The following is a 26031-nucleotide window of genomic DNA, read 5'->3' on the forward strand; positions in this document are numbered from 1 at the left end:
GAGGGAGAAGGACCGGCGCCCGGCCGAGCGATGGGTGCTGAGGGGACAATGAAGGAGGGAGGGCAGTCGGGGGCAGAAGACGGGGGACCGGAGAGGAGGAGGAGCAGGAAGAGTCGTCGTCGTCGTCAGGCGACCCCGGCCCCAACCCAGACCCAGGCCACAAGATGGGGGCAGTTGCGGAGTGTGAGGGGGGAGGCGGCGGGAGGCAATGGCGGGGCCTGAGCTCGTCAGGGAATCTTCCCCCTAGATGGGGAGGAATACAGGATTTAAGGGAGCACTGGGGCCTGAGGGGGACGGACACACACAAAGGGGAAGTGGCAGGGAATGGGAGCCAAAGAGGAGGTAAGCCAAAGCGGTGGGGGCCCAGTAATCAGGCAGAGAGGATGAACTCTCTGGGAGGCAGGAGTGGGGCGACTCGAGAAGGGAAGGGGCAGAATCGTTTGGACTCATCCGATTTCCAGATCTTTCCTCCTCAAACGGCAGTTTGAAGGCCTAGGGATGATAATGTTGGTATTTTGTTAAACGCTGATTATGTCCAAGGACCGTTCAGAGCACTGGGGGATAATCTACTTCAGTGCCGGGGTCCCACATGGGGCTCACAGCCCTCTAATCTGTAAGCAGTTTGTGGGCAAGGGTTCGAGTATTACCACTCTTTTATACTGAACTCTTCCAAGGGCTTAGTACAGTGCTCTGCACAGAGGAAGTGGTCAGTGAATTCCAGTGGTCGATATAAGTAGGAGGGAGTACAAGGGGTTTAATCTCCATTTTACAGATGAGGAAACTGAGGCCCAGAGAAGTTTAAACGGCTCCCCCAAAGTCATATAGAAGGCAAGAGGCAGAACGGGAATTAGAACTCAGGTCCCTTGATCCTCAGATCATTGCTTCTCACTATTCCTCTGGCAAATCCTAAATCCCATACTTGCTTTCCCCTTGCTCAACAGGGAATTTATTGGGTAGCGTGTGTAAAACCGGCAACTGGTCAAGCAGTAAGAGGAAGTCGGCGCTCCAGAGGTGACCATCTTTGCTGAGAGTTCGGCCAGTGGTGATGCAGAGCTGCCAGGCTTTGGGGAAGGCCCGAAAAGTCCTTTTCTTAGACCTGTAATCCCAGTAGTTCACAGACCTAATGAATCCAAGCACCTCAGTTTGGGTCAAATAAACACAGTAAGGGACTTTCTGGATATTTTGCTCATCGAGTCATTTGAATTAGCTAGTTTTCTGGGAGGTGGAAAGTTCACATTTTCCAAAAAATGCCTCAAGTGGGTGTCAGTTGCTAACTCGCCTGAGCCACATGTGATCTAGTGAATAGAGCAAGGGCCTGGGAGTTGGAAGGACCTGAGTTCTAATCCCGGCTCCGCCACTTGTCTCCTCTGTGACCTTGGGCAAGTCACTTCACTGGGCCTCAGTTTCCTCATCTGTAAAATGAGGATTAAGACTGTGAGCCCTGTGTAGGACAGGGACTGCATCCGACCAGATTACCTGGTATCAATCCTAGCGCTTAGCGCAATGCCTGGCTCATAAGTGCTTAATAAATTATTATTAAGCCTTTCATTTTAGGATGAGGGATTGGAGAAAGTCAATGGGTCTGAGTCTGCAGTGGAAACCCTGCCAGCTGCTGATTTTTGAGTGGGGATGCTAACTGGGTGTCAAGTAGACTAATGAGTTGTCCCCTGGGGATCACTTTCTGCTGATTCATTGTAAACAACTATTTATAAGGGGCTAAGACAGGAATGGATGCGAAGCTACTTTACCATGAAGATGCAGAAAAGCAGCATGGACTAGTGGAAAGAGCACGGGCCTGAGAGAGGACCTGGGTTCTAATCCTGACTCCATCACTGTCTGTTGTGTGACCGTGGGCAAATCACTTCACTTCTCTGTGTCTCAGTTCCCTCATCTGTAAAATGGGGATTGAGACCGGGAGTCCCGTGTGAGACGGACCGTGTCTAACCTGATTTGCTTGTATCCACCCTAGTGCTTAGTACAGTGCCTGGCACACAGTACACACATTTTACAGGTGAGGTAACTGAGGCTCAGAGAAGTTAAGCGACTTGGTGAAGGTCACCCAGCAGACAAGTGACGAAGCCAGGAGTAGAGCCCATCCTCTATCCACTAGGCCATGCTGCTTTTCTGGTTGGCAACAAAGCTGGGCTTCCCCTTGTTGTTGAAACCAGTCTGTCAATTAATTACTTCCCCAGGACCTACCTAAATTGCAACAACGAGTAGAGTGAACTAGTTGAAAGTTGGACTAGATTAAAGTAGTGATGCTGGTAAATAGTGAGAAGAGACAGCTGGATGAGGTCATAAGGATTATCTGCCCTCTGCCCTGAAGGAGAGCCTGTAGAACCTCCAGAGCAGGAGGGATGGAGAACTCTCAACTCTCCACCATTTTACAACCTCTTTGAGCCAATGTCCTTCAGTAAGCTTATCTCCTGGAGTCAGCTGAAACAGCCTGCCCCACTATTGGGCTTGGTGTCCCAGGCTAAAAACCCAACTTCCTGGTGCTCTCTGCTTCTTGGACTTATCGGGGTCCCAGAACAGGGCTGCCGTTGATAGTTTGTCTGGAGCCAAGGCAGCATGGCATAGTGGATAGCACGGGCCTGGTAGAAGGCCATAGGTCTGCTACCTGTCTGCTGTGTGGCCTTTGTCAAGTGACTTTGCTTCTCTGGGCCTCAGTTACCTCATCTGTGAAATGAGGATTAAGACTGCGAGTCTCTTGCGGGGTCCCTTGCGAGAAAGGGACCAATTGTGTCCAACCCAGATTTGCCTGTATCCACCTTGGGGCTTAGTACAGTGTCTGGCACATAGCACTTAAATACCACAATCACTATTATTATTAATGGTGTTTTTTCCAAGCGGGGAGAAAAGGGAGTGTTGGAGTAATTTGGAATATGGTATTTGTTAGGTGCTTACTGTGTGCCAAGCTCTATCCTAAGTGCTAGGGTAGATACAGGCTTGCCTGGTTAGGCACAGTCCCTGTCCCACATATGCCTAACAGTCTGAGGTGGAGGTATTGAATTCCCATTTTACAGATGGGGAAACTCAGGCCAGAGAAGTGAAGTGACTTGCCCAAGATCATGCAACAAGCAAGTGGCAGAACCGGGATTAGGATCATGGTCCTGTGAGCCCCAAACCCAGACTCTTTCCACTAGGAAATTAGAAGCTCCTTGAGAGCAGGAATCATGTCTCGTGTCATTGTTTTAAGCTCCCCAAACGCTTAGCCTAGTGCTGTGCACCTAGAAGGTGCTTAATAAATGCCGCCGATTGATACGGTTAGGAAAGTCGAGAGTGCTGTGTGGGAGTGGAGTGTGACTCTGGTTAGGTGACTTCCCGTGTGAATTGTAGTGTTCGAGGAGAGCAACCAGCAACCCCTCCTCCTGATAAAATGTTGTGGGCCAGGAGCGTGTCTGCCAACCTTATTGTATCGTGCTCTCCCAGGTGCTTCATACATTGCTCTGTACACATAGTAAGTGCTCCAAAAAGTACTGTGGATTGATAATACGTTTGTCACTGCCTCTCCAACGCTGAAAGGCTCCAGCCGGTGTTTTTCCTGCTGGTTCAGCCCGGCATTTGTCTCGTTCAAATGATCCAGCCCTTCTCTTATTTCAGCCTGCCAGAGGGGTCCCAGTCCCCTCAGCTGTCTCCTCCCAGACAAACACAGCTATGGCATATTGCATCAGATTGGACAGTCACGGGTCACTAGGTCGTTCCTTGAGCTCACTCTGCCTGGCTGCCCCTTCCAAGACCCCTGGGAAATACATACTCCCTTGGGGAACCTGGTGCGTTTTCCCCTCCTTACATAAGCCAGTCCTGCAGAGATATGTCACAGAAAACCCTTTTCCTTTACAACTGCATGAGAAGCAGTGTGGCCTAATGGTTAGAGAATGGGCCAGGGAGTCAGAAAGACCTAGGTTCTAATCCCAACCCGGCCACTTGTCTGCTGTGGGACCTTGGGTGAGTCACTTTGCTTCTCTGGGTCTCCGTCCCCTCATGTGGAAAAAGGATTAAGACTGTGAGCCCATGTGGGGCATAGACTGTGTTCAACCTGACTAGGTTGTTTTTATCCCATTACAGTGTGTGGCACATAGTAGGCGCCTAACAAATACCATTGAAAAGCCGCTGCAGCCTGACTACCCCAGGACTGGATTGTAGAAAGCTCTCATCTGTTGTTCGACGCTAGTTGAAACTCGGATTAAATTTCCCCACAAGTTAGCTGTAACGATGGGCAGCAGGTGCGAGTCGCCCATCTGAAAAACAGGATGGAGGGTCTCCGCTCTGTGAGCTTCTACTTTAATCCGAAGCTCGTGACCATACCACGTTTACCAGTCTCGAGGGCACGGGATGCCCCTCTTCTTCATCGGGTACTTTCCGAGCGCTCAGTACGGCGCGTTGCGCCCAAGGGTCCCGCTATTACAGGACTTGAATTTTTAAATTTCTTGTTCCTTTATTGCCATCCTCACTGAACTAGAACGGCAGAGCTGGGGGGTTCCTCGGCAGGGGGCATTGGGTCCAGTCCCGTGACTCAGGGCAGGGCAGTGATGCAGTCACCCAGGGCCCACAGCCGCCTGTCATTTCCTTAGACACCTCTGAGGTGGGCAGACATTATACATCCTCTCTTGGCAGCCTGACAGAAGCTTCATTCATGCATTCAATCCTATTTATCGAGTGCTTACTGTGTGCAGAGTACTGTACTAAGCACACAGTAAGTGCTGGGGAGAATACAGTACATTAATAAACAGACATTTTCCCTGCCCACAACGAGCTTACAGTCTAGAGAAGGGGAGACAGACATTCGTAGAAATAAATAAATGACAGATAAGTCATTATAAGTGCTGTGGGGCTGGGAGCGGGGATGAATGAAGGGAACAAGTCAGGGTGACGCAGAAAGGAGTGGGAGATGAGGAAAGGGGGGCTTAGGGAAGGCCTTTTGGAGATGTGCCCTCAATAAGGCTTTGAAGAGTGGGGAGAGTAATTGTCTGATTTGAGGAGGGAGGGCATTCCAGGCCAGAGACAGGATGTGGGTGAAGGATGAGTGGCGAAATAGATGAGAGTGAGAATGCAGGGTAGCCTAATAGAGGGCGGGCCTGCAAGACAGAAGGACCTGGGTTTTAATCTCAGCTCCTCCACTTGTCTGCTGGGTGACTTTGGGCAAGTCATTTAATTTCCTCTGGAAAATGGGGATGAAGACCGTCAACCCATGCCATGTCGGGTATGGAATGTGTCCAAGCCGATTAGCTTCTATCTGCCCCAGCGCTTGGTATAGTACCTGGCCCATAGTAAGTGCTTAACAAATACCATAAAAAAAATAGTTCTACCGAAATATCATTTGCTTTCATTTCCTCTCATCTGGTCCCCAGGGGTGCAGAGGATACGGAAACAAACCTTTCAAGCGTTTCAGGTCATTCACTCTGTTCTTGAGAGGCCCTCTTTTAGGTCCTCGGAGACTTGGTCTGTGCTTTCCCCTTCTGTCTCCATACCTGATATCTTACTTTCTTAAAACGGCTTAATTAGGGTCTGGTCATCTCCCTCCCCCCCCCCTCACCCCCCCCCCCCAATTCCCTCAGTGCTTGCAGTTCCCAGCTGGGACAATCATTTAGGCAGGCAGCTCTCCCCGCTATGGCCAGACAGGGTTCGTAGTTGACATTTGAGTTGTCGGGTGACCTTGGTTGCCTTCAGGCTCCGAGCTCATAATGTTGTGCCGGTTCTGCCAATCGATCCATATGGGTTGTGCAGTGTCTTGGGGAACGTGTGGAACTCAGGCAACAACAGAAGAAGAGCTCCTTCCTTGGCTGCCTTGAGGAACTCCCTGTATCTCCTCAGGGTGAATTTTTCCCAGAAGGGCAGAGCCATTGGGTCCCCTCTTAGAATATAAGCGCCTTGAGGGCAGGGAAGCATGTCTGTGAACCCTGTTGTCCTCTCCCAAACGCTCAGCACAGTGCTGTGCACACAGTAGATGCACAGAAACCATTGATCCATTGATTTGAATATCAGCTTCTAGGTTTCTTATTGCATTCTAGGTTGTAACTGTTACTAGAGGGGAGGTTGAACTATCCCTTTCTCAGGGCAGCTTCATTTGAGCATCCTCGCTCATTCCCAGAATTCCACCTTGTAGAAGCTTCTGGCTGTTGGGAGAAGGACCTGGGTTCTAATCCTGGCTCCACCACATGTCTGCTGTGTGACCTTGAGCAAGTCACCTCATTTCTGGGCCTCAGTTCCCTCTTCTGTAAAATAGGGGTGAAGACTGTGAACTCCATGTGGGATGTGGACTGTGTCAAACTTAATTAGCTTCTATCCACCCCAGTGCTTAGAACAGTATCTGGCATAGTAAGTGCTTAACAAATACAATTTAAAACAAAAAAAGTGCAGGAATTGCCCCAAGCTGCCCCTGCCTAGGGCGGCGGGGGCTCTGGTAAGGCTCTGATGATGGTGGAAGCTGGGGATTTGGAGATGGTTCAGGGGTGTATGCCTCGCAGAGATGTTTGCTGGCTAATGGAGCAAGTCGCTGTGCACTTGGGTGGCCACAGTATTCTTGTGGCTGATAGTCACGAGGACCAACTTCAAATAATAATAATAATAATCATAATGATGGTATTTATTAAGAGCTTTCTGTGTGTTAAGTACTATTCTAGGTGCTGGATTAGATACAAGGTAGTCAGGTTAGACACAGTCCCTGATTTAAATGGAGTCCCACAGTGTGAGGAGGAGGGAGAACAGGTATTGAGTCCCCATTTTACCACTGCAGAAACTTGAGACACAGCGAAGTTGTGACTTGCCCAAGATCACACAACAAGCAAGTAGCAGAGTTGAGATTAGAACCCAGGGCCTTTGACTTCCAGGTCTGTGCTCCTTCCTCTTGGCCATGCTGCTCCTCTAATCCCAACTCTGCCACAGGCCTGTTGGGAGATCTTGGACAAGTCACTTGCCCTTTCTGGGTCTCCGTTTCCTCATTTGTAAAATGGGGATAAAATCCTGTCTCCTCTCTTCCCCCCTTTTCCCCCTCTTCCCTTCCCCTCCTTTTCCTTTCTTTATCCCCTCCTCCTCCTCTCTCCCCCCTTTCTTCCCTCCCTCTTTTCCTCCTCCTCTTCTCCCTGCCCCCCCCCAACGGTCTCTCTTTCATTCTACCATGTGGTTATCTTGAATTTACTTCAGCGCTTAGCTGATACTGAGGCACCTAGTAAGTACTTACCCAGTGCTGCTATTATTATTATTATCATCATCATTATTCTTTGGGGCATCCCAAAGGTGCGAGGAACAGTTCTGGGAGCATCCAGCTAACCCTTCACATTTCCATGAATTTGTACCAGGGTTTTGTTGAATGATCGTGGTCTTTGCATGGTTTTGGTTTGTTTCAGAACCCCCCCCCCCCCCCCAAAAAAAAAGTTGGATAGCACAGATTTTGACCTTAGAGCAGTGCATTTTTTCTTGTGGTTAATTGGATGTAAGTAATCGACAGTGCTGCACTGTGACCTGCATCCATATTACAACCAGGAGAGCTCATGATTAGCTATGTGGCATAGGAGTTGATCCAGGAAAATTTTGAGGCCTAGATCTGCCCAGCAAGGCAAAATAAACATAGCCAAAATTCCTTGGTGGTGCTACAGAGCACAAAGCTAACACCAAACTCTCGCTTCATTGGCTGGAGGCCATCAGGTGATTTCTGGATGCACAAGGTGCAAAGGAAACCCATATGAAGAAACTCAGCTTGGTTTTTACGAGCCAGCAGTGGGCTATGAAGCTCCAGGCAGTTATACTGACTTGAGCAAGCAGTGCAGCCTAGTGAGAAGAGCGTGCGTTGGGAGTCAGAGGTCCTAGGTTCTAATTCTTGTTTTGCCACTTGCCTGCTGTGTGACCTTGGGGAAGCCACATAGCTTCTCTGTACCTCAGTTGCCTCATTGTAAAATGGGGATTTAATACCTATTCTCTTCCCCCTTAGGTTGTGAGCCCCTTGTGGAATCCCACATGACTTTCTTGTATATACTTTGAGTGCTGGAGCAAACCCTCAGGGGATTGGTCCGTGTTAATGAAATGTAGCCCCTCGCCCCCCCATTTTAGCGACTGTTCAATATTAAACTTCTCCTCCTCCTAAAGATCTTTTTCCTGACTGAATAAATGTAAATTCCTCTCCCCTTGCCCCAACAATCAAGAGTGAGCTGCTTATCATCCTTGCCCATGCTGTAGCTGTGTTGCTTGGGGTTTAATTTGTATACAATGATCTTCTTGTTTGGTTTTGTTGACATTGTTACTTGTTGAAGGTAGTTTTGTTTGTCTTAGGTTGGAGGAGGGAATTTAATATGTTTGTAGGGCCCCCAGCTTTGGCCCAGGGAACAGTTGGGCTAGTAGTTGATCATAGGTCACCATGACTTCCTGCAGGGACTGAAAGACTCATTTGTCACCAGAAGCAGCCTGGCCTAGTGGAAAGAGCCCGGGCTTGGGAGTCAGAGAATCTGGAGTCTAATCCCATTTCTGCCACTTGCCTGCTGTGTCACTTTGGGCAAATCACTGATCTTCTCAGTGCTGCAGTTTCCTCATCTGTAAAATGGGGATTCAGTCCCTAACCTCTGAGCCCTGAGGGACTGTGTCCGACTTGATCATTTTGGATCTGCTCCAGTGCTTTAGTATGGTGCTTGCCACATAGTAAGGACTTAACAAAAACCACTATTATTATTATTGTTGTTGTTGAGAAAGGGCAGAGAGGGTCAACAACGATGGTCAGAGTGGGACACCATGTAGGACATGGACTGTGTCCAACCTGATTAGCTTGTATTTACCCCAGCACGTTTAGTGTGCCTGCCACATAGCAAGTGCTTCACAAATGCAAATACCATAAAAAAAATCAGGGGGAAGCAGTAGCTTCCATCAGAGCGTAAAGGGAAAAGATGAATTTGAATCAATCAGTCATATTGAGCACTAACTGTGTGCACAGCACTCTACTAAGCTCTTGGGAGAGTACAGTATAGCAGTATAACAGAATTGGTAGACACATTCCCTGTGCACAAAGAGCTTACAGTCTAGAGGGAGAGAGAGACATTAATACAAATGAATTATGGTTATGTATATAAGTGCTGTGGGATTGAGGGTGGAGTGAGTAAAGGGAGCTAATCAGGGTAACGCATAAGGGAATGGGAGGAGAGGAAAGGAGGGCTTAGCAGGGAAGGCCTCTTGGAAGAGATGTACCTTCAATAAAGCTTTGAAGGTGGGGAGAGTAATTGTGAGATATGAAAAGGGACCACGTTCCAGGTCAGAGGCCAGTTGCGGGTGAGAAGTTATCAGTGAGATAGAAGAGACCAAGGTACAGTGAGTAGGTTGGCACTGTAGGAACAAAGTGTGCGGGCCAGGTTGTAGTATGAGAGCAGCGAGGTGAGGTAGAAAGGATTGAGGGCTTTAAAGCCGATAGTGAAGAGTTTGATGCACAGGTGGTTGGGCAACCACTGGAGTTTCTTGGAGTGGGGAAACATGGATCGAACATCTCTGTAGAAAAATCATGTGAAGAGATGTTTGAAAGAGGATGAGGTTGAAATGGGCAAAATCAAAGTGGGTGGACAGGGTGATGGAGGAATTGTCATTCACCAGATCCCTCCACACCCATAATAGTAATGTAAAGTCGGTAAATACACCTGCTTCATTCCTCCTCGGGTAGTCAGCAGATGGAATTTGTTACCACAGAGAAGTGCAATGCTGAAGATATGAATAGGTTCAGTGTGTAAATTAATGATTGAGAGGTCCACAACAGGTAACCAGAGGCATTTTTTGTGTTCTCCAGAGCCACATGATGGTGAGGTGGTATTTGGGCAACAAAGAAGAATGAAAAGACTTTACTCTTCCTGTTATTATTATGGTATTTCTCAAGTGCTTACTATGTGTCAAGCACCATTCTAAATGCTGGGGTGTATACCAGTTTATCAGGTTAGACATAGTCCCTGTCCCACATGGGGCTCAGTCTAAGTAGGAGGAAGAACAGGTTTTAAATTCCCATTTGTAGATGAGGAAACCGAGGTCCAAATAAGTGAAGTGACTTGCCCAAGGTCGCACAGCAAGCAGTGCACAGAGCTGGAATTAGAACCCAGGTTCTCTGGCTCCCAGGCCCACACTCTTTCCACTAGGCCAAACTGCTTTTCTTACCCTGCCCTGAAGCATTAAGGATATGTTGAGTGAGCAATTTTGATGATTTAGATGATGTAGGGTGCCTGTTTTTAGATTGTAAGTGCCTGGCATTTAAGGAATCAATCAGGAATACTTAATGAGTACCTGCTGAGAGCACTGTACTGAGCATTTAGGAGAGTACAGTAGTAGGCCCAGTCCCGCCCTCAAGGAACTTTAAGTCAAGTGGGCTGTAAGCTTTTTGTGGGCAGGCAACGTGACTACCAACTCTGTTATTTTGTACTCACCTAAGCGCATAGCTCAGTGCCCTGCACACAGGATGCGCTCAATAAATATGATTGATTGATGGGGGAGGCAGACAGATATGAGGACAAAGGGGTCATGTATATGCATTAGTGGTAGTGGGTGTGAAGAGAAGTGCTCTATATGGTTGTGGAAAAAGTATGTTTCAGTCCATTCATCCACAATATTTATTGAGCGCATGATTTGTGCAGGGCTCTGTAGTAATTGCTTGTGCCCTCTGTGAATCTTGCTGTATTGCAATTAGCCAATTACGAGTCCTCAGTAGCATTAATGGAGGATCCTTGTTAGTGTTAATGACTGGCAAATCTAATAAATTTAGAAAATCTACAGTCAGCATCCCCTCTAGACTTAAGCTCCTTGAGAGCAGGGAACGTGTTTCTTTACTCTGTTACTATTGTACTCTCCCAAGAATTAGAACAATCTCTGTGCACAGTATGCGCCCAGTAAATATGACTGAGCCTCCTGGAATCAGCTTGAAGAAGATCACTCCTGTGCAGGTCCATCGTTTGAGGCTTAATAACTTTTCTGACCATTAATTACCTTCTGTATCGTATAATTTCCAGCACCGAGCTAATTTTAGAGCCAGCCTTCAGGGTACTGCAGATACGTTGGGACAGGAAGAGTTTTTATCCTCACGTTTAGCTTTGCTCAATAATGTGTGTGTGTGGGTAATTGAACTTTTCTCTCCAACCCAAAAGCATCTGCTAGCTGGGGAGAGTATACCTGACTAGACCAACCTACAGTTTGATCCCCTCATACAAATCCCATAATCTTCCAGTGGGATTAGCCGGGATCGTGAATATGAGCCCATTAGAAGCAAAGCAAGGGAGAAAAAATTAGTAAAAGTACAGCGTTGCTGTTAATTGGTATTTTGGTGAATGTGTTCTAGTTGTCATACTGTCACTGAAAGCTGCCAAGCTGTGACCAAATTGCTTAGTCAGAAACAGAGCCCTCAAACTTCCCGTTCTGGCACCGTTAGAAGCCGTGGCTGTGAATTCCAACAGAGTATGGGTTGGTTCACTCTACAAGGTGTTTCTAAAGTGAGATTGTTCAGGGAATGAACTCTTTACTGCAAATACAAGTAAGCCCTTTATTTTTCCCTCCCAGATGTCATATTTGCAATTGAATGGATTGACCTGAATTTTTTTTCTAGGTTCTCTTGTAATCAGAGCGCTAGATTTCCACTTGGGCATCAAACACTCCCAGCAGTCCATCGGGAAGCAGTGTGGCCTAGAGGAAGGAGCATGGGTCTGGGATTCAGAGGATTTGGATTCTACTCCCGGTTCCGCAACTCTTCTGCTTTGTGACCTTGGGCAAGTCACATCACTTCTCCGTACCTCAGTTTCCTCTCCTGCACAATGGGAGTCAATGCCCATTCTCCCTCCTAATTATACTATGAGCCCGAGGTGGACAGCGACTGTGTCCAGGCTGATTTTCTTGTATCCACCCCAGTGCATAGGACAGTGCTTGGTGCACAGTGTGCACTTAACAGGTACCATCATTATTATCTTGTATCTGCCCCAGTGCTTAGTACAGTGCTTCGCATATAGTAAGTGCTTAACAAATACCACGATTATGATTATCATCGGGCCAGACCGACGGGCTGACGGAGCAGATGACTTTTGAACCCCTGCATGGCTTCTTGTTTGTGCACTTCCAGAGTGTAATGATTCGCACAAAGGACTCCCTGACTACTTAGTTCAAGACCTTGGGACCATATCCCCAGTGATGCATTAGAAGAGTGTCGAATAACCCCGGAAGGTAACCGTCATCAGATTCAGTAAATCCAATTGATTGATCGATTGTTTGATTCCCCTGGAATGTCCTCGAGCCTAGCGGCAAGGAGGGCAGCAGAAGAGAGAGGTGCTCTGAGGATTCGCCAGTGCACCCTTGGAGAAAATAACACAGCAGCAGATGATGATAATAATAATAGTTATGGTACTTTCCTTCAATTCAGTCGTATTTATTGAGCGCTTCCTGTGTGCAAACTGTACTAAGTCCTTGGGAAAGTACAATACAGCAATAAAGAGAGAGAATCCCTGCCCACAACGAGCTCACAGTCTAGAGGTGGGGGAACCAGACATCAAGTAAACTGGGATCAGTATAAATAAATAAAATTACAGATATACACGTAAGTGCTTTGTGGCGGGGGAGGGAAGGAAGAGCAAAGGGAGTGATTTAGGGTGACACGAAAGGGAGTGGGAGTTGAGGAAAGTGGGGCTTAGTCTGGGAAGGCCTCTTGGAGAAGATGCGCCTTCAGTAGGGCTTTGAAATGGGGGAGAGTAACTGTCTCGCAGATTTTAGGAGGGAGGGGGTTCCAGGTCAGAGGATTTGTTAAACACTTACTACATGCCAAGCAATGTTCTAAGTGCTGGGTTAGGTACAAGTTAATGGGTTGGATGCAATCTTAATCCCCATTTTGCAGATGAGGTAACTGAGGCCCAGAGAAGTGAAGGGGCTTGTCTAAGATCACACAGCAGTCAAGTGACGGAGCGGGATTAGACCCAGGTCCTTCTGACTCCCAAACCTGGACTCTATCCGCTAAGCCACATAGTCTGTTCCTGGAAACGGGTTGTGGGGATAGTAGGGCAAGTGTTCATTTGAACAGAAGGGATCGATCAGCCTTAAAAGGTCAAGAGGAAGCAGTGTGGCTTAGGGGATAGGCCACTGGCCCTGGAGTCCTGAAGGACCCAGGTTTTGATCCTGGATCTGCCACTTGTCTGCTGTGGGACTTTAAGCAGACAAGTAGACTTGTGAGCCTCAGTTTCCTCACCTGTAAAGTGGGGATTAAATCCTACTCCCTCCTCCTTATACTGTGAGTTCCATGTGGGACATGGGCTGTCCAACTGGATTGTTTTGTATCTACCCCACGGCATAATGCAGTGCTTGGCACCAAGTGCTTAACAAGCACCATAAAAAATAGTTGCAAATGATGGCATCTGTTATTGTTATTAATAATATATTAATAATAATCAGCACTCACTACGTGTCAAGCAGGATCCCAAGTGACGGGCAAGGTATAAATTAATCAGGTTGGACACAGTCCCTGTCCCATGCAGGGCTCATAGTCTAAGTAGGAAGGTGAACAGGTTATTGAGCCCCCCTTATACAGTTGAGGAAACTGAGGTCCAGAGAAGTTAAGTGACTAGCCCAAGGTCACATGGCAGGCAACTGGCAGAGGGGGTATTAGAATGAATGTCCTCTGACTTCCAGGCCAAGGCTGTCTCCGCGAAGCTGAACTGTATCCTGTTGACCCTAGAGGGGTCCTAGATACAATTCTAGCATTAGACCTTAGGACAATTTTCACACTGGGAAGGGACCACAGATCACATACGCTTCTCAATGAAAAGGACCTTGGATCTCAGGCGAAGAGTTTTATAGCCTCAGCTAGTCAAGGCCAAGAAAACACTCAGGAAGCATTCAGTAACTATGATCAGTCTCAGCAGAGGAAAAGCTAGGACCTAGGAAGATTTGAAAAGAGTTGTCCTTCCTTTGCCATCACCAGCCAGCGGGCTTAGACACCTCTGCCCTTGGTTGCGGCCCCAAAAGTGTTGAAGAATCTTAGCCAGCTCCCTTACCCTTCCTCCCTGAACTCTCAGCCAGCCTGTCACCCTGGTCCCTTTCTTTGTAGAAAAAAAGACGAGGATTTATTGTGAAGAAAGGGAAATCAGTGCTCTTGTCGGGTTTCTCCCTGACTTTACCCCCACCCCCAGAGGCGCTTGAGAAGATAAAACAAAGTTGCTGTTTTTTAGAATTTCTTTCATGGGGTGTCTGCTGCAAAAATGCCCATTTTTGAACCCAACTTGTGATAAAAGGGACTCCTGCTGGGAGCTAGAGACTGAGTTCAAATTTAAAAAGGCGAGGAAATCAATCAATGTTTTTTATGGAGCGTTAAACGAGATTTAAAAAAAAGCAATAGATTTAGAGTGTTAGGACATGAATTTTATTTCATAATAATTGTTTGTTAAGCAGTTGCGATGTGCTAAGCGCTGTGGTAGACACAGGTTAATCAGCTCCGCTGCAGTCCCTTTTCCCATGCGGAGTTCCCACTCTGAGAGAGGGAAAAAGGATTTGGAAGCACGTTTGTTTGGATGAGGAAACCAAAGTCTACAGAAGTGAAATGACTTGCCCTGGGTCACACAGCAGGCAAGTGGCACAGTCAGAATGAGAATCCAGGCCAGTGCTCCTCATCTGAACGATGGTGTTGCAATATCCACAGGCGAGGAAATCAATGTTTTTTCTATTGTGTTAAACGTGATTAAAAAAGCAGCAATACATTTAGAGTATAATGTCATTAGTGTATTTAATAATGATAATTGTGATTGTTAAGCTGTCTTAACCTCCACTTTACAGATGAGGGAACTGAGGCACAGTGAAATGACTGGCCCAGGGTCATGCAGCAGGCAAGTTGCGGAGCCAGTGTTAGAATCCGAGTTATTCTGCTTCTCAGGCCTGGGGTTCTATCCACTAGGCCATGCTGCTTCTCTTGGAAATTTATCAGGCCACACTGCCTCTTTCTCACAGTTTCTTGGAAGAAGCAACTTCTGCCCTTGGGCTGGAATTTTGTTATCTGGCTGAGATTTCGCTCAGCACTGCCTCACCAGTTCAGCCTGTCCGTGAAATCTTAGACTCTCATGCCTCTGAGGGGCGTAGGTTTAAATTTCGAGGGGCGGGTAGGTTTAAATTTCTTTACTCTGTAGGGGTCTGCTGTTTTGTTCTCTCACATCAGCAGCCAGACCAAGAGGAAACAGCTTTCCAGACGGTCAATCCCCGGGACGGCGTTTTGCCACTTGCCTAATGCATTCCCGAAAAGAACGATTGTTGTAATAGCACGGACGGCAAGGCATCTCTGAATTCAAATGCCTCATTTCCCTTTGGACAAAATAATTACCTGCCAGAGAACTTCCATTAGATGTGTTGGCGGGGTGGGGGTGGGGGTGGGGGAAAGTGTGGAAGGATCTGAGCATACACTGAACGTAAAAAGTTTTAGTACAAGATCATTTTACTCTCCCCTTTCTTGGATAGCACCGAGAGATTAGTCTGAGGCTAGAAAGAAGCTGCTTTGTGAAACCTAGGTTTCCGCAGTGCTGGTGGTATTTGAGATGTCTGCCTAGTGAATAGAGCACAGGGGAGACAGAAGGACCCAGGTTCTAATGTCGCCTCTGCCACTGGTCTGCTGCGTGACCTTGGTTAAGTCATTTCACTTCTCTTGGCCTCAGTTATCTCATGTGGAAAATGGGAATTATGACTGTGAGCCCAATGTGGGACAGGGAGAGGGACCTTGAATCTACCCCCAAGCTTAGTACAATACCTGGCACATAGTAAGCGCTTAACCAATACCACAAATACCACAGTCTTGGATACCAAAAGCCGAGGAGTTGGAAACATCATTGCCGCCCTCCGCCTCTCCCTGGGTTGCTCTCTTCTGGAGCTTTGTGTTTTCCAACTTGCCACTGACTTTTCTATCAAATCTGGTTGCAGCACATTCTAGCAGAAAGAGCCCAGACCTGGGAGTCAGAGGAACTGGATTCTAATTCTGGTGCTGTCACATAATAATAATAGTACTTAAGTGCTTACTTTGTGCCAAGCACTTTTCTAAGCAGTGGGATAGATACAAGTTCATCAGGTTGTACACAGTCCCTATTCCACAAGGGGCTCACAGTCTTAATACCCATTTTCCAGATGAGGTAACCAAGGCCAAGGAACTGAAGTGATTTGCCCAAAGTCACACAGCAGATATGTGGCGGATTAGAGATTAGAACCCAGGTCCTTCTGACTCCCAGGCCCGTGCTCTATCCACTAAGCCATGCTCCTTCTCTTCACTTGTCTGATGGGTGACCATGGGCAAGTCACTTCACTGCTCCATGCCTCTTTTCCCTCATCTGTAAAATGGGGATTAAGACTGGGAGACCCAAGCGGGACACGGACAGTGTCCAACGTTATTTCTACCCCAGCGCTTAGTACAGTGCCTGGCACATGGTAAATGCATAATTTAAATAAAAAAAAGTGCTACTGACTTCTCATGGAGGCTCCTGAAAGCCGATTGTGTAGATTCAAAGACCAGCGGCTCTACTGCCATTTTCTTTTGACCACCATAACCATTCTGTTACTTTACCTGACCTGCAAGCAGCCTCCGCTCTTTGGAAAGCGTATTTGTTCCTTATTCTGGTGGGAGGACGACACAGCTGCGAGCCGGCCCTTGAAGCTGTCCACAAGGAAAGAGGAAGTTGTCAAGCATGGATTCACTGAACCCATATCAATATTGGATGGCCGGCCCACCTTGGGCTGAGATTTCATCGTCATTTGTGTAAAAAGCAGGGGTTCCCCGGGGTGTGTTGTTGGGGATGGGGTAGTGGGAGGGAGAGGGGAACCGAGGCACAGAGAAGCAAAGTGAAGATCACACAGCAGACAAGGGCAGAGTTGGGATTAGAACCCAGGTCCTCCTGACTCCCAGTTCTGGGCCCTATCCACTAGACCACCCTGCTTCTCATTGATCAAAATGAACTGAATCAGGATTAAATCCCGGTTTAGCGATGGTTATTTCTCACAAATTCCACCTCCAGTTGCCCAATCAATTGTATTTATGGAGCACTTATTGCAGAGCATTGGGAGAGTGCAGTTTAACAGAGTTGGTAGATATGGGCCCTGCCCACAGTGAGTTTACAGTCGAGGGGAGATTCAGACAGTAATATAAATAGATATGTCCATAAATGTTATGGGCTGAGGGAGGAGTGCAAAGCCGACGCAGAAGGGTGTGGCTGAACAGAATATGGGGGTTTAATCGGGGAAAGCCTTTTGGAGGAGATGTGCCTTCAATAAGGCTTTGAAGGTGGGGAGATCCTCTGACTTATTTGAAGAGAGAGGATGTTCGAGGCCAGAGGCAGGATATGGGCGAGGGGTTGGCGGTGAGATCGACAAGATCGAGGAACAGTGAGTAGGTTGGCATTAGAGGAGCGAAGTGTGCAGGCTTGGTTGCAGTAGGAAATCATATGGGATTTAAAAAACAGAAAAACCAAATCTAAAGCTGGTTACCGAAGCGGTCTGTTACGTATGCAGAATGCTTAAATGCTATTGATTAATTCATTAAGACAGGAGGTCCTAGGGGCCAGGGGCAATACTTAAATGCTATTGATTGATCTATTGATTAAGGTGGGAGCTCCTGGGTTCCGGGGACAGCATCTGGATAAGTTACACTTCCATACCGTGTCTAGCCAATCGTGGGTTTGCGGGAACTATTAATCGTAGCCCATCTCTAGGGTTAGAAATTCTAGGCCCTGCCTTGCTAGGCTGTTCCAATGTTATCAGCTTCCACTCTCAGTTGAAGCTTGATCCTTTGATATCTCAGGAATTGATTTTTTTTCTCCCTACCTCCAGATAGGGCTAGAGCAGGAGAGTGTGAGTAGCAAGTATAAAATTACCAGTTCGGAGGGTTCAAACCGGTATTAAATGTGGGATCACTGAGTATATTCGATCAGTGAGATTATTCTTCCCTCTGCCCAGGGAATGCTATATCGAGGAGCTAATTAGCCAGGTGTTGGTGCGAGCCTCATGGTTTATGAGCAAGAGCAACAGATGTAAGCTTAAGGCTCCAGGAAGAAAACGGTAAAATCCACTAGTGGTCCATCAGACGATGTGATTTATTGAGTGCTTACTGTATGCAGGGCACTGTACTAAGCACTTGGAAAAGTGTAATACAACAGAACTGGTAGGCATACTTCCTTCCCCCAAGGCGCTTCTAGTCCAGATAGGAGACAGACATTAATATGAATTATGGCTATGGACATAAGTGCTGATGGTGAGGTGAATATCAAGTGCTTAAAGGGCACAGATCCTTCTGTGTCACCTATGCAGTTGGAAGAGGGAGTAGGGGGAAAGAGGGCTTAATTGGAGATGATCTAGGTAGTGGTTCTTCAGTCATCCACATTTCATATGCAGATGCACTTTTTAGTTTCTCTGAAAAGGCAATACTACCCCGAGAATTTAAAAAATTCCGTTTCTTTTTGCCCTCAGAGCCAGTAGGCAGTTGACTGGGTTCTGACCTTTTGGCTAGACAGTGTTAATTTGCCAAATGTTATACTGATTATTCAAGACAAAAGCATTTCTGTTTAGTTTGAGGATGGATTTTAAAAATTTGCAATTCCTGAGGATAAATGGAATTCCTCCTACCCCACTGATTTGATTTCTGAAAGGATCTAGGGATGGCTTCCTGCTCACCGAAGTATTTGGGCCTAACTTGCTTTTTACCAGGATTGACCCTTTTGAACGGAAAAAACAGAAGCCAACATTTTCTCAAAGTCCTACCGAAAAAATGGTGGCAGCATGATTTTGATTCATTGCGCATGATTTATTTTTATTATTGTTAATATTAGAATATTGTTAATTATAATAATAATCGTAGTATTTGTTAAGCACTTACTATGTGCCAAGCATTGTTCTAAGCACTGGGGTAGATACAAGGTAATCAGGTCAGACACAGTCCCTGTCCCACATGGGGCTCACTGTCTTAATCCCCATTTTACAGATGAGGGAACTGAGGCACAGAGAAGTGAAGTGATTTCCCCAAAGTCACAGACATGTGGAGGAGCTGAGATTAGAACCCAGGTCCTTCTGACTCCCAGTCCCGGATTCTATCCACCAGGCCACGCAGCCCTTCTAATTGGGAAGCCAAGAAGGTGCCAGTCAATATGGCCTAGAGACGCCTCTGAAAGCCTTCTCATTTCCTTGACTCTCCAGATCCAGACCTGGTTTTCCTCTCGCACAAGGCCAGAATGGTGTTTTTTCCGGAGGCGTTGGCCGCCTCCCCGGAACTTCCTGAAAGTCTTTATCTCTGCACTGATTTGTCCCAGTGACTCAGCCATCTCTCTAAGTCAGTTTTCTTCTCATGAGCCTACACAGTTTTCACTTTTCACCCTCCTATTCCCTTTACCTCTCCTCCACATCCTCCGCTCAGAGCATGACCACGAGAAGCAGCGTGGGTGAGTGGATAGAGCCAGTGTCTGAGAGTCCGAAGGACCTGGGGTTCCAATCCCAGCTCCATTGCGTGTCTGCTGTGTGACTTTGAGCAAGTTATTTCACTTTTCTGGGTCTCAGTTACCTCATCTGTAAAATAGGGATTAAGAGTGTGAGCCCCATGGGGGGCAGGGGACTGTGTCCAACCTAATTAGCTTGTATCTAGAACAGTGCTTGGCACATAGTAAGCGCTTAATGGGTACCATAATAATAATAATAATAATTATGGTACTTGTTAAGGACTTACTATTTATTATAATATAATTATTATTAGAATGGTGCTTTGCATTATTAAGTGCTTAACATTATTGTTATGGTAATAATGATGGTATTTGTTAAGCGCTTACTATGTGCCGAGCACTGTTCTAAGTGCTGGGGTAGATACAAAGTAATCAGGTTGTTCCACGAGAGGCTCACAGTTTTAATCCCCATTTTACAGATGAGGTAACTGAGGCACAGAGAAGTTAAGTGACTCTCCCAAAGTCACACAGCTGTCAAGGGGCAGAGTCGGGATTAAAACCCGTGACCTTTGACTCCCAAGCCTGTGCTCTTTCCGCTGAGCCATGCTGCTCCTCTGGTACCTGTTAGGTGCTTCTTATTATTATGACCAAGCCCACATTATCACATTCAAACTAGAAATCTGGTGAAGTGGTCACACTGTACCCTGGCAAATCCTCCTTGAAATTCTAAGATGGAGCTTCACTTTTCACCCTGCTGAGCAACACCCATCATCCTTTGCTGAGATCCCCCGGTTCCCATTCGTCTCTCCGTCCCCCAGGGCTGGAAAAAGCCCTGGATTAGGCCGGGGAATGGCAGAGGGGCCTCAGTCGTATCATTCCGGGTCGCTAGTTTTTTGTAAACAAGGGCCTGCTGCAAGCCAGAATTTTGTTCCAGAGAAGACACAGCTCTTGCCCACATGGGAAGCAGCCTGGACTAGTGGGTAGAGCACGGGCCTGGGAGTTAGCGGGCCTGGGTTCTAATCCCTGTTCCCCCATCTTCCTGCTGGGTGACCTTGAGCAAATCACTTCACTTCTCTGTGCCTCAGTGACCTCATCTGTGAAATAGGGATTAGTACCGTGAGCCCCATGAGGGACAGGGACTGTATCTAACCTAATTAAGCTTATATTTCTACCCCAGGGCTTAGAACAGTACTTGAAGCATAGCAAGTGCTTAACTTATACTATATCATTATTATTATTGTACGTACCCCAGTGCTTACTACAGTGCTTGGCACACAGGAAACACTTTACAAGTGCCACTACTCTTATTAAGAAGTTTCAAGTTTAGGAGAGACAGGGTTAATGATAAACATTGTCACACAGAGCACTTCCCTTTATAGACCATAAGCTTGTTGTGGTCAGGGATCGTGTCTACTAAATCTTTGTATTAGTGGATAGAGCAGGGGCCTGGGAGTCAGAAAGACCTGGGTTCTAATCCCAGTTATGCTGCTTGTCTAATTTGTGACCTTGGCAAGTCACTTCACTTCTCTGGGTCACAGTTCCCTCATCTGTAAAATGGGGATGGAGACAGTGAGCCCCACATGGAACAGGGACTGTGTCCAACCTGATTAGCTTGTATCTACCCCAGTGCTTAGTACAGTGCCTGGCACATTATGAGTGCATAAGAAATACCAAAAGAGGCACTTAATACAGTGCTCTGCACAAAGTAAGTGCTCAATACCATTGATAATCACGGGATCTACTTCATGCACTGCTGCATAATGCCTCCAGATTTAGTATTTTCTTTAAAATTTTGAGAGGAGAAAATTGTCTCTCTGGGCATCCCAATCATGGACCACCATGTCAGACTGCCGGGCATTGTTTTCCAGACCGGCCAGTTGCTTTCCCTACTTCTGGATATCGATGAACCCCGATTTTTTTTTTTTTTTAACGAAAGCACTAATAAAGCTGAAGTTTTGAGTGGTGACGCTAGACATTTTTTGATTCATTTCCCCAGCCTGTCCCTTAAGCTACCCTGAGAGCTGCAGACTTGAGGCACCAATCCTTTACACATATAACAGTTCCCACCATCAGAATCACCAGTAGCTGTGTATTCCACAACGTTACTTTTATCCGTTACGAACTTGTTCCAGTCGAAGACTGTTGCCTGGCCAGAATGATTGAGAGATACTGGCAAACAGCACCGTGTGTGTGTTGTAATAATAATGATGATGATACTTGTTAAGCGTTTACTTTGTGCTAGGTATTGTACTAAGCGCCGGGATGGGCACAAGCAAATCGAGCTGGACCCAGTCCCTGTCCCGTGTGGGGCTCACAGTCTCCATCCCTATTTTGCAGATAAGATAACTTAGGCACAGAGGAGTGAAGTGACTTGCCCAAGGTCACGCAGCAGACAAGTGGCGGAGCCAGGATTGGAACCCATGACCCTCTGACTTCCAGGCCCGTGCTTTATACATTACGCCGTGCTTCTGTGTGTGTGTGTATGTGTCTGTCGGAGATGGATTAATATTCTGGTCAGATTGGTTCTAGTCTTTCTTGGCGGCCGAGAGTGACTGGGCAGGGTTCTGAACTGTTGCACCATCTCCCCTCTCATCACATTCTTAACAGATTCGAATCAGCCGTGACTGACTCTGTCTCCCTCACAACCTGGTGGTAATAGAAGATAAGGCATCCATGCTGGCCTGGGACAAGTCCCCACCTATTACTATTCAGGACAGCCGCCACGGGATGACATTCTAAAGTCGCGTCGACATTTTGGGTGTTAATTATTGATGATTGGACAGTGCGTGGTTGGGGCGGGCGGTGTTCTCCCTTTGAAGAAGGGGTTTTGTCCAGCCTTGCTTATGCAGGTGGCGTTGCCTTTGGAAATTCTGAACTGGTTTGATTTTGAGTCTTAAACACACTGGACAAAGACGGGCCGAAAGTACAGCCGATAGAACAGACAACCAGGATGAGAGGAGGGAATGTGCCCTGGGTGGGCGGGGGGGCGGGATCCCCCTCCATCCCAGGTGTTGTTCTTTACTCAGCCTTGGACTTCTTGAGGGATTGTGAGTAAGTAACTTGGCCTCTGCCCCCTCTGGCCCCTCGGGCCTCATCTCGGGCATTGATTTGGAAACTGATTTGTCTAACAGGCACAGAAGACACGTGATCATCATTGAGATACACTTTCCCATCCCCCTTATCCCAGCAGCTGGATGAGCCGCAGGAGAACTGTCTTGCCCTCGTCAGGGTTCTGGTGAGAAATGGAGGTGCAGGAGTTGATTGACTTGCCCTGGTTCTGACAGTCTCCATTTTAACCAGGATCAGGACCCAGGCTCCCTTCCTCCCAGCCTACTGTTCTATCCACCCGAGCACGTCGAGCATTAATATTTGAAAGCTCCTTGGGTAGCCAGAAAGGAATTGCCGGGTGAATATGAAATAATGAGTCCACCCCAAGTCTTCCGACGCTCAGTTTGGCCGCCTGCTGGATCCTGTGCCTGTGCCCCAAGTTCCTTCCCTCAAGTGGTCTGCTCCAGGCTTCTCTGGGCAGTCCCTGGCACCCAGAATGCAGTTGCCACCTGGCAAGAATCGATCGATTCTTTTTATTGAGCGCTTACGATATGCAGAACACTGTACTAAGATCTTGGGAGAGTACAAGAGAACAGGGTTGGTAGACATGTTCCCTGCCCACAGACAGACATTAATATAGGTAAGTTATGGATATGTATCTAAGTGTTGTGGGGCTGGAGGGGGTGAGTAAAGGATGCAAATCCTAATTCACGGGCGATGGAGAAGGGAGTGGGAGAAGAGGAAATTAGGCTTTAGTTGGGGAAGACCTCTTGGAGAAGATGTGCTTTTAATAAAGCAGCAGGGGTTAGTGGGAAGAACACAGACCTGGAGGTCAGAGGACCAGGGTTCTAATCCCAGCTCTGCCAAATGCTTGCTGGGTGACCTTGGTCAAGTCACTTAACTTCTCTGTCTCTCAGTTCTCCCATTTTTCCTCCTACTTAGACCGTGAGCCCCATGAGGGGACAGGGATTGTGCCCAACCTAATTCACTTCTATCTACCCCAGCGCTTAGAACAATGTTTGACACATAATAAGTGCTGAACAAACACCAATTTTTTTTTTTTAAGAATGTGGGGAGAGTGATGGTCTCTCGGATAGAAAGGGGAAGGGAGTCCAGGCCAGAGGCGGGATGTGGGCGTGGGTTCGGCGGAGAGAGAGATGAAATCGAGGGTCAGAAGGCCTGACCACTATCCCAAGGTGCCTTCCCCTGGGAAGGAGGAGGGCGGGCAGCTGCGCCCACCAGGCTAGAAGTGGAAGACCCCTCTCCTCCCCCGCTGTCAAGAGGCAGATTTCTGTCCCACTTCTCCAAGCTTTCATCTCACCCCTTTGCTCTTTATGCCAAAACTCGAAACTTTGAGCAATTTTGGGGGCCTCATGTGGCTCCCCTGACAGCTGTAGGAAGCAATGGTGAGTATCAGCAAATACCACTGAATGGTTTGACTGGTCGCAGCAGCCAATCTTCCACTTTGTGAAAATTGCAAAGTAGTTTTTACCATCTCCAAATCTGTGTGTGTGTGTGTGTCTATGTGCGTGCTCACAGGCATTAAAGTTTCTTCACATTCCAAAGAGAGTGTGCCAATTTTCCAAAGGGGAAAGTTGGCAGCCCTAAAATGAAGGAGTTTGCGGCTGGGAATCTACTCCAAGATCAGGAGTTGGAGAGTAGGTCAACGAGCTCTGGGGTTGGGGTGGGTGGGGAGTGAAGAGAAGGGAGCCATGTGAGGAGAGAAGGTACTCTCTGCATTTTGATTTGGAGAGGGGATCCCCTCCCACAAAGGTATTCGGCGATTGCTATTCTGCGGTCGTTACCAAATAATCAGAACAGACCCAGTCACTGTCCAACCCATCAGTGGTATTGAGCATTTACTTTGTGCAGAGCATTGTACTAAGCACCTGCAAGAGTCCAGTGCAGTAGAGCAGGTAGGCATGATCCCTGTCCTCAAGGACCTTACAGGTTAGAAGGGAAGAGGCAGATGTTAAAATAAATTACAGATGGATAAGTAAATAAGCAGCATGGCCTAGAGGATAAAGCTGGAGCCTGGAAGTCGGAGGACCTGGGTTCTAATCTTGCTCCGTCACTTTTCTGCTCTGTGACCTTGGGCAAATCAGTTTACTTCTCTGAGCCTCAGTTCCCCCACCTGTAAAATGGGGATTAAGACAGTGATCCCCATGCAGGACATAGATTGTGTCCAACCCGATTACCTTGTATCTACCCCAGCGCTTAGTACATTCCCTGGCTGAAAGTGAGCACTTAGCAAATTCCATTTAAAAAGACAGAAACTCTACAGCCACCGGACTCTTGTGCATGCACTAGTTAATTCCCTCACTTTTTTTTTTCCCTTCTTTCCAGAATCTGCTGGGGGAAAAGACAGCAAAGGAAAGCCATGAGCTGTCGCATTCCGGTTTCCTGACAAATCGATGTAGAGAAGGAAGGAATCTTCGCCAGCCAGCAAGCAGAATTCCCAGCCGGCGCAACCCCCGCCTCATTCCCGGAGCAAGGAGCTTGCCACGTACAAGCGTAGGCGCTCGTCGGCTGCCCCCCATCCCGTTCGGAAGCTACTCCCTGCAATCTAGGCGTCCAAGCCGACAGGCTCTTCTCCTTCCTGGATTGTTAAGAGCCGAGAAGCCACAATGTCTAAGAAACAGAGCCAGAAGGGTAAGATCTGCCTTGGAATGTGACATCTTGAGAGCACTTTTGTAGAGCAGTTATTGCCCCCTACCCCCCGCCACCTCCCGCCATGGTGTTTGAATTCAGGTGTTAACATTGTTCGAATGAACGTGCACAGCCGACAGGGATCGCCGTCGTTATTTTTGCCGTTTTGCTTGCAACTGTAATGTTAATTTTAGCAGTGTTCAATCAGTGATTTATTGAGCAGCTACTATGTGTAGAGCACTGTTCTAGGCATCTAACAGAGCTGGCAGACATGACTCCTGCTTAAAAGGAGTTCATCACCTGCCATTTTTTGTTTTTAGTTGTGGTTTTTTTTTTTTGCCAGCCCAGTTTTACCTAGCCGGGCCTTCAGCTCCCTGACCGGAGGACAGAAATCGGATGGCGGGTCATCGGGGTGTCTGTCAATGGGAATAGCTTGTCTGGGAACGTGAAAAATGATTCGACGCCGGAGTCCCCTAGGTTATTAATAGCGCCCTCACGGCGGCAAGTGAAGCGAGGCAGAAGGTTAGGCATCTGCGTTTTAGAAAATGAATTTTTCCATTTGGCCGATGAGGGTTGGGGACTTCAGAGCGGGGGCGGGGTCCGGCTCGAAGAGGTTGTGGGGAGGGTGGGGATGTGGGTTGTCACTTTGTATCCTGGCCTTGTGGGCTGTGGCAGACAGGAAGCAGAGCAGTGAATGGAAACTCCTGCTCCCTATTTCCTCTTCTTTGTCCTCAGCCTGACCCTTTACCTGCCTCCTTGACCAGAGCAGGATAAGGGGGTCAGGGCAACAGGAGGGAGGAGGCGGAGAGAAGGAGACATCTGGACGATGCTTATCTGCAAGAAGAAAATGGCTGCTCTGACAGGGTCCTGCCATTTTGGTGCTCATTGGGTGTTGAAGGCGTCCGTAATTGGAGTTTTTGTCTGGCCGAATCAGTGTGGCGTAGTGGAAAGAGCTCGGGCTTGGGAGCCA

At 47.5% G+C, this 26031-nt stretch overlaps 1 protein-coding gene across 4 annotated transcripts in view; it reads left to right on the top strand.

Moving 5' to 3' along the window:
* SPATS2 (spermatogenesis associated serine rich 2) overlaps positions 1-26031 on the top strand; it is a 65757-nt gene that overhangs the window by 213 nt on the left and 39513 nt on the right. For 2 of the 4 annotated variants that reach the window (XM_029073634.2, XM_029073631.2), the window contains exon 2: positions 24759-25064. Coding sequence is in view for 3 of the 4 variants with exons in the window: in XM_029073631.2 (XP_028929464.1) it covers positions 25040-25064 (25 nt within the window). In the remaining variant the exon portion in view is untranslated. The other 2 variants (XM_029073633.2, XM_039913246.1) reach the window with 2 other exon arrangements.

The sequence above is a fragment of the Ornithorhynchus anatinus genome, chromosome 10 (genome assembly GCF_004115215.2).
Source record: "Ornithorhynchus anatinus isolate Pmale09 chromosome 10, mOrnAna1.pri.v4, whole genome shotgun sequence".
NCBI classification, from domain to species: domain Eukaryota; kingdom Metazoa; phylum Chordata; class Mammalia; order Monotremata; family Ornithorhynchidae; genus Ornithorhynchus; species Ornithorhynchus anatinus.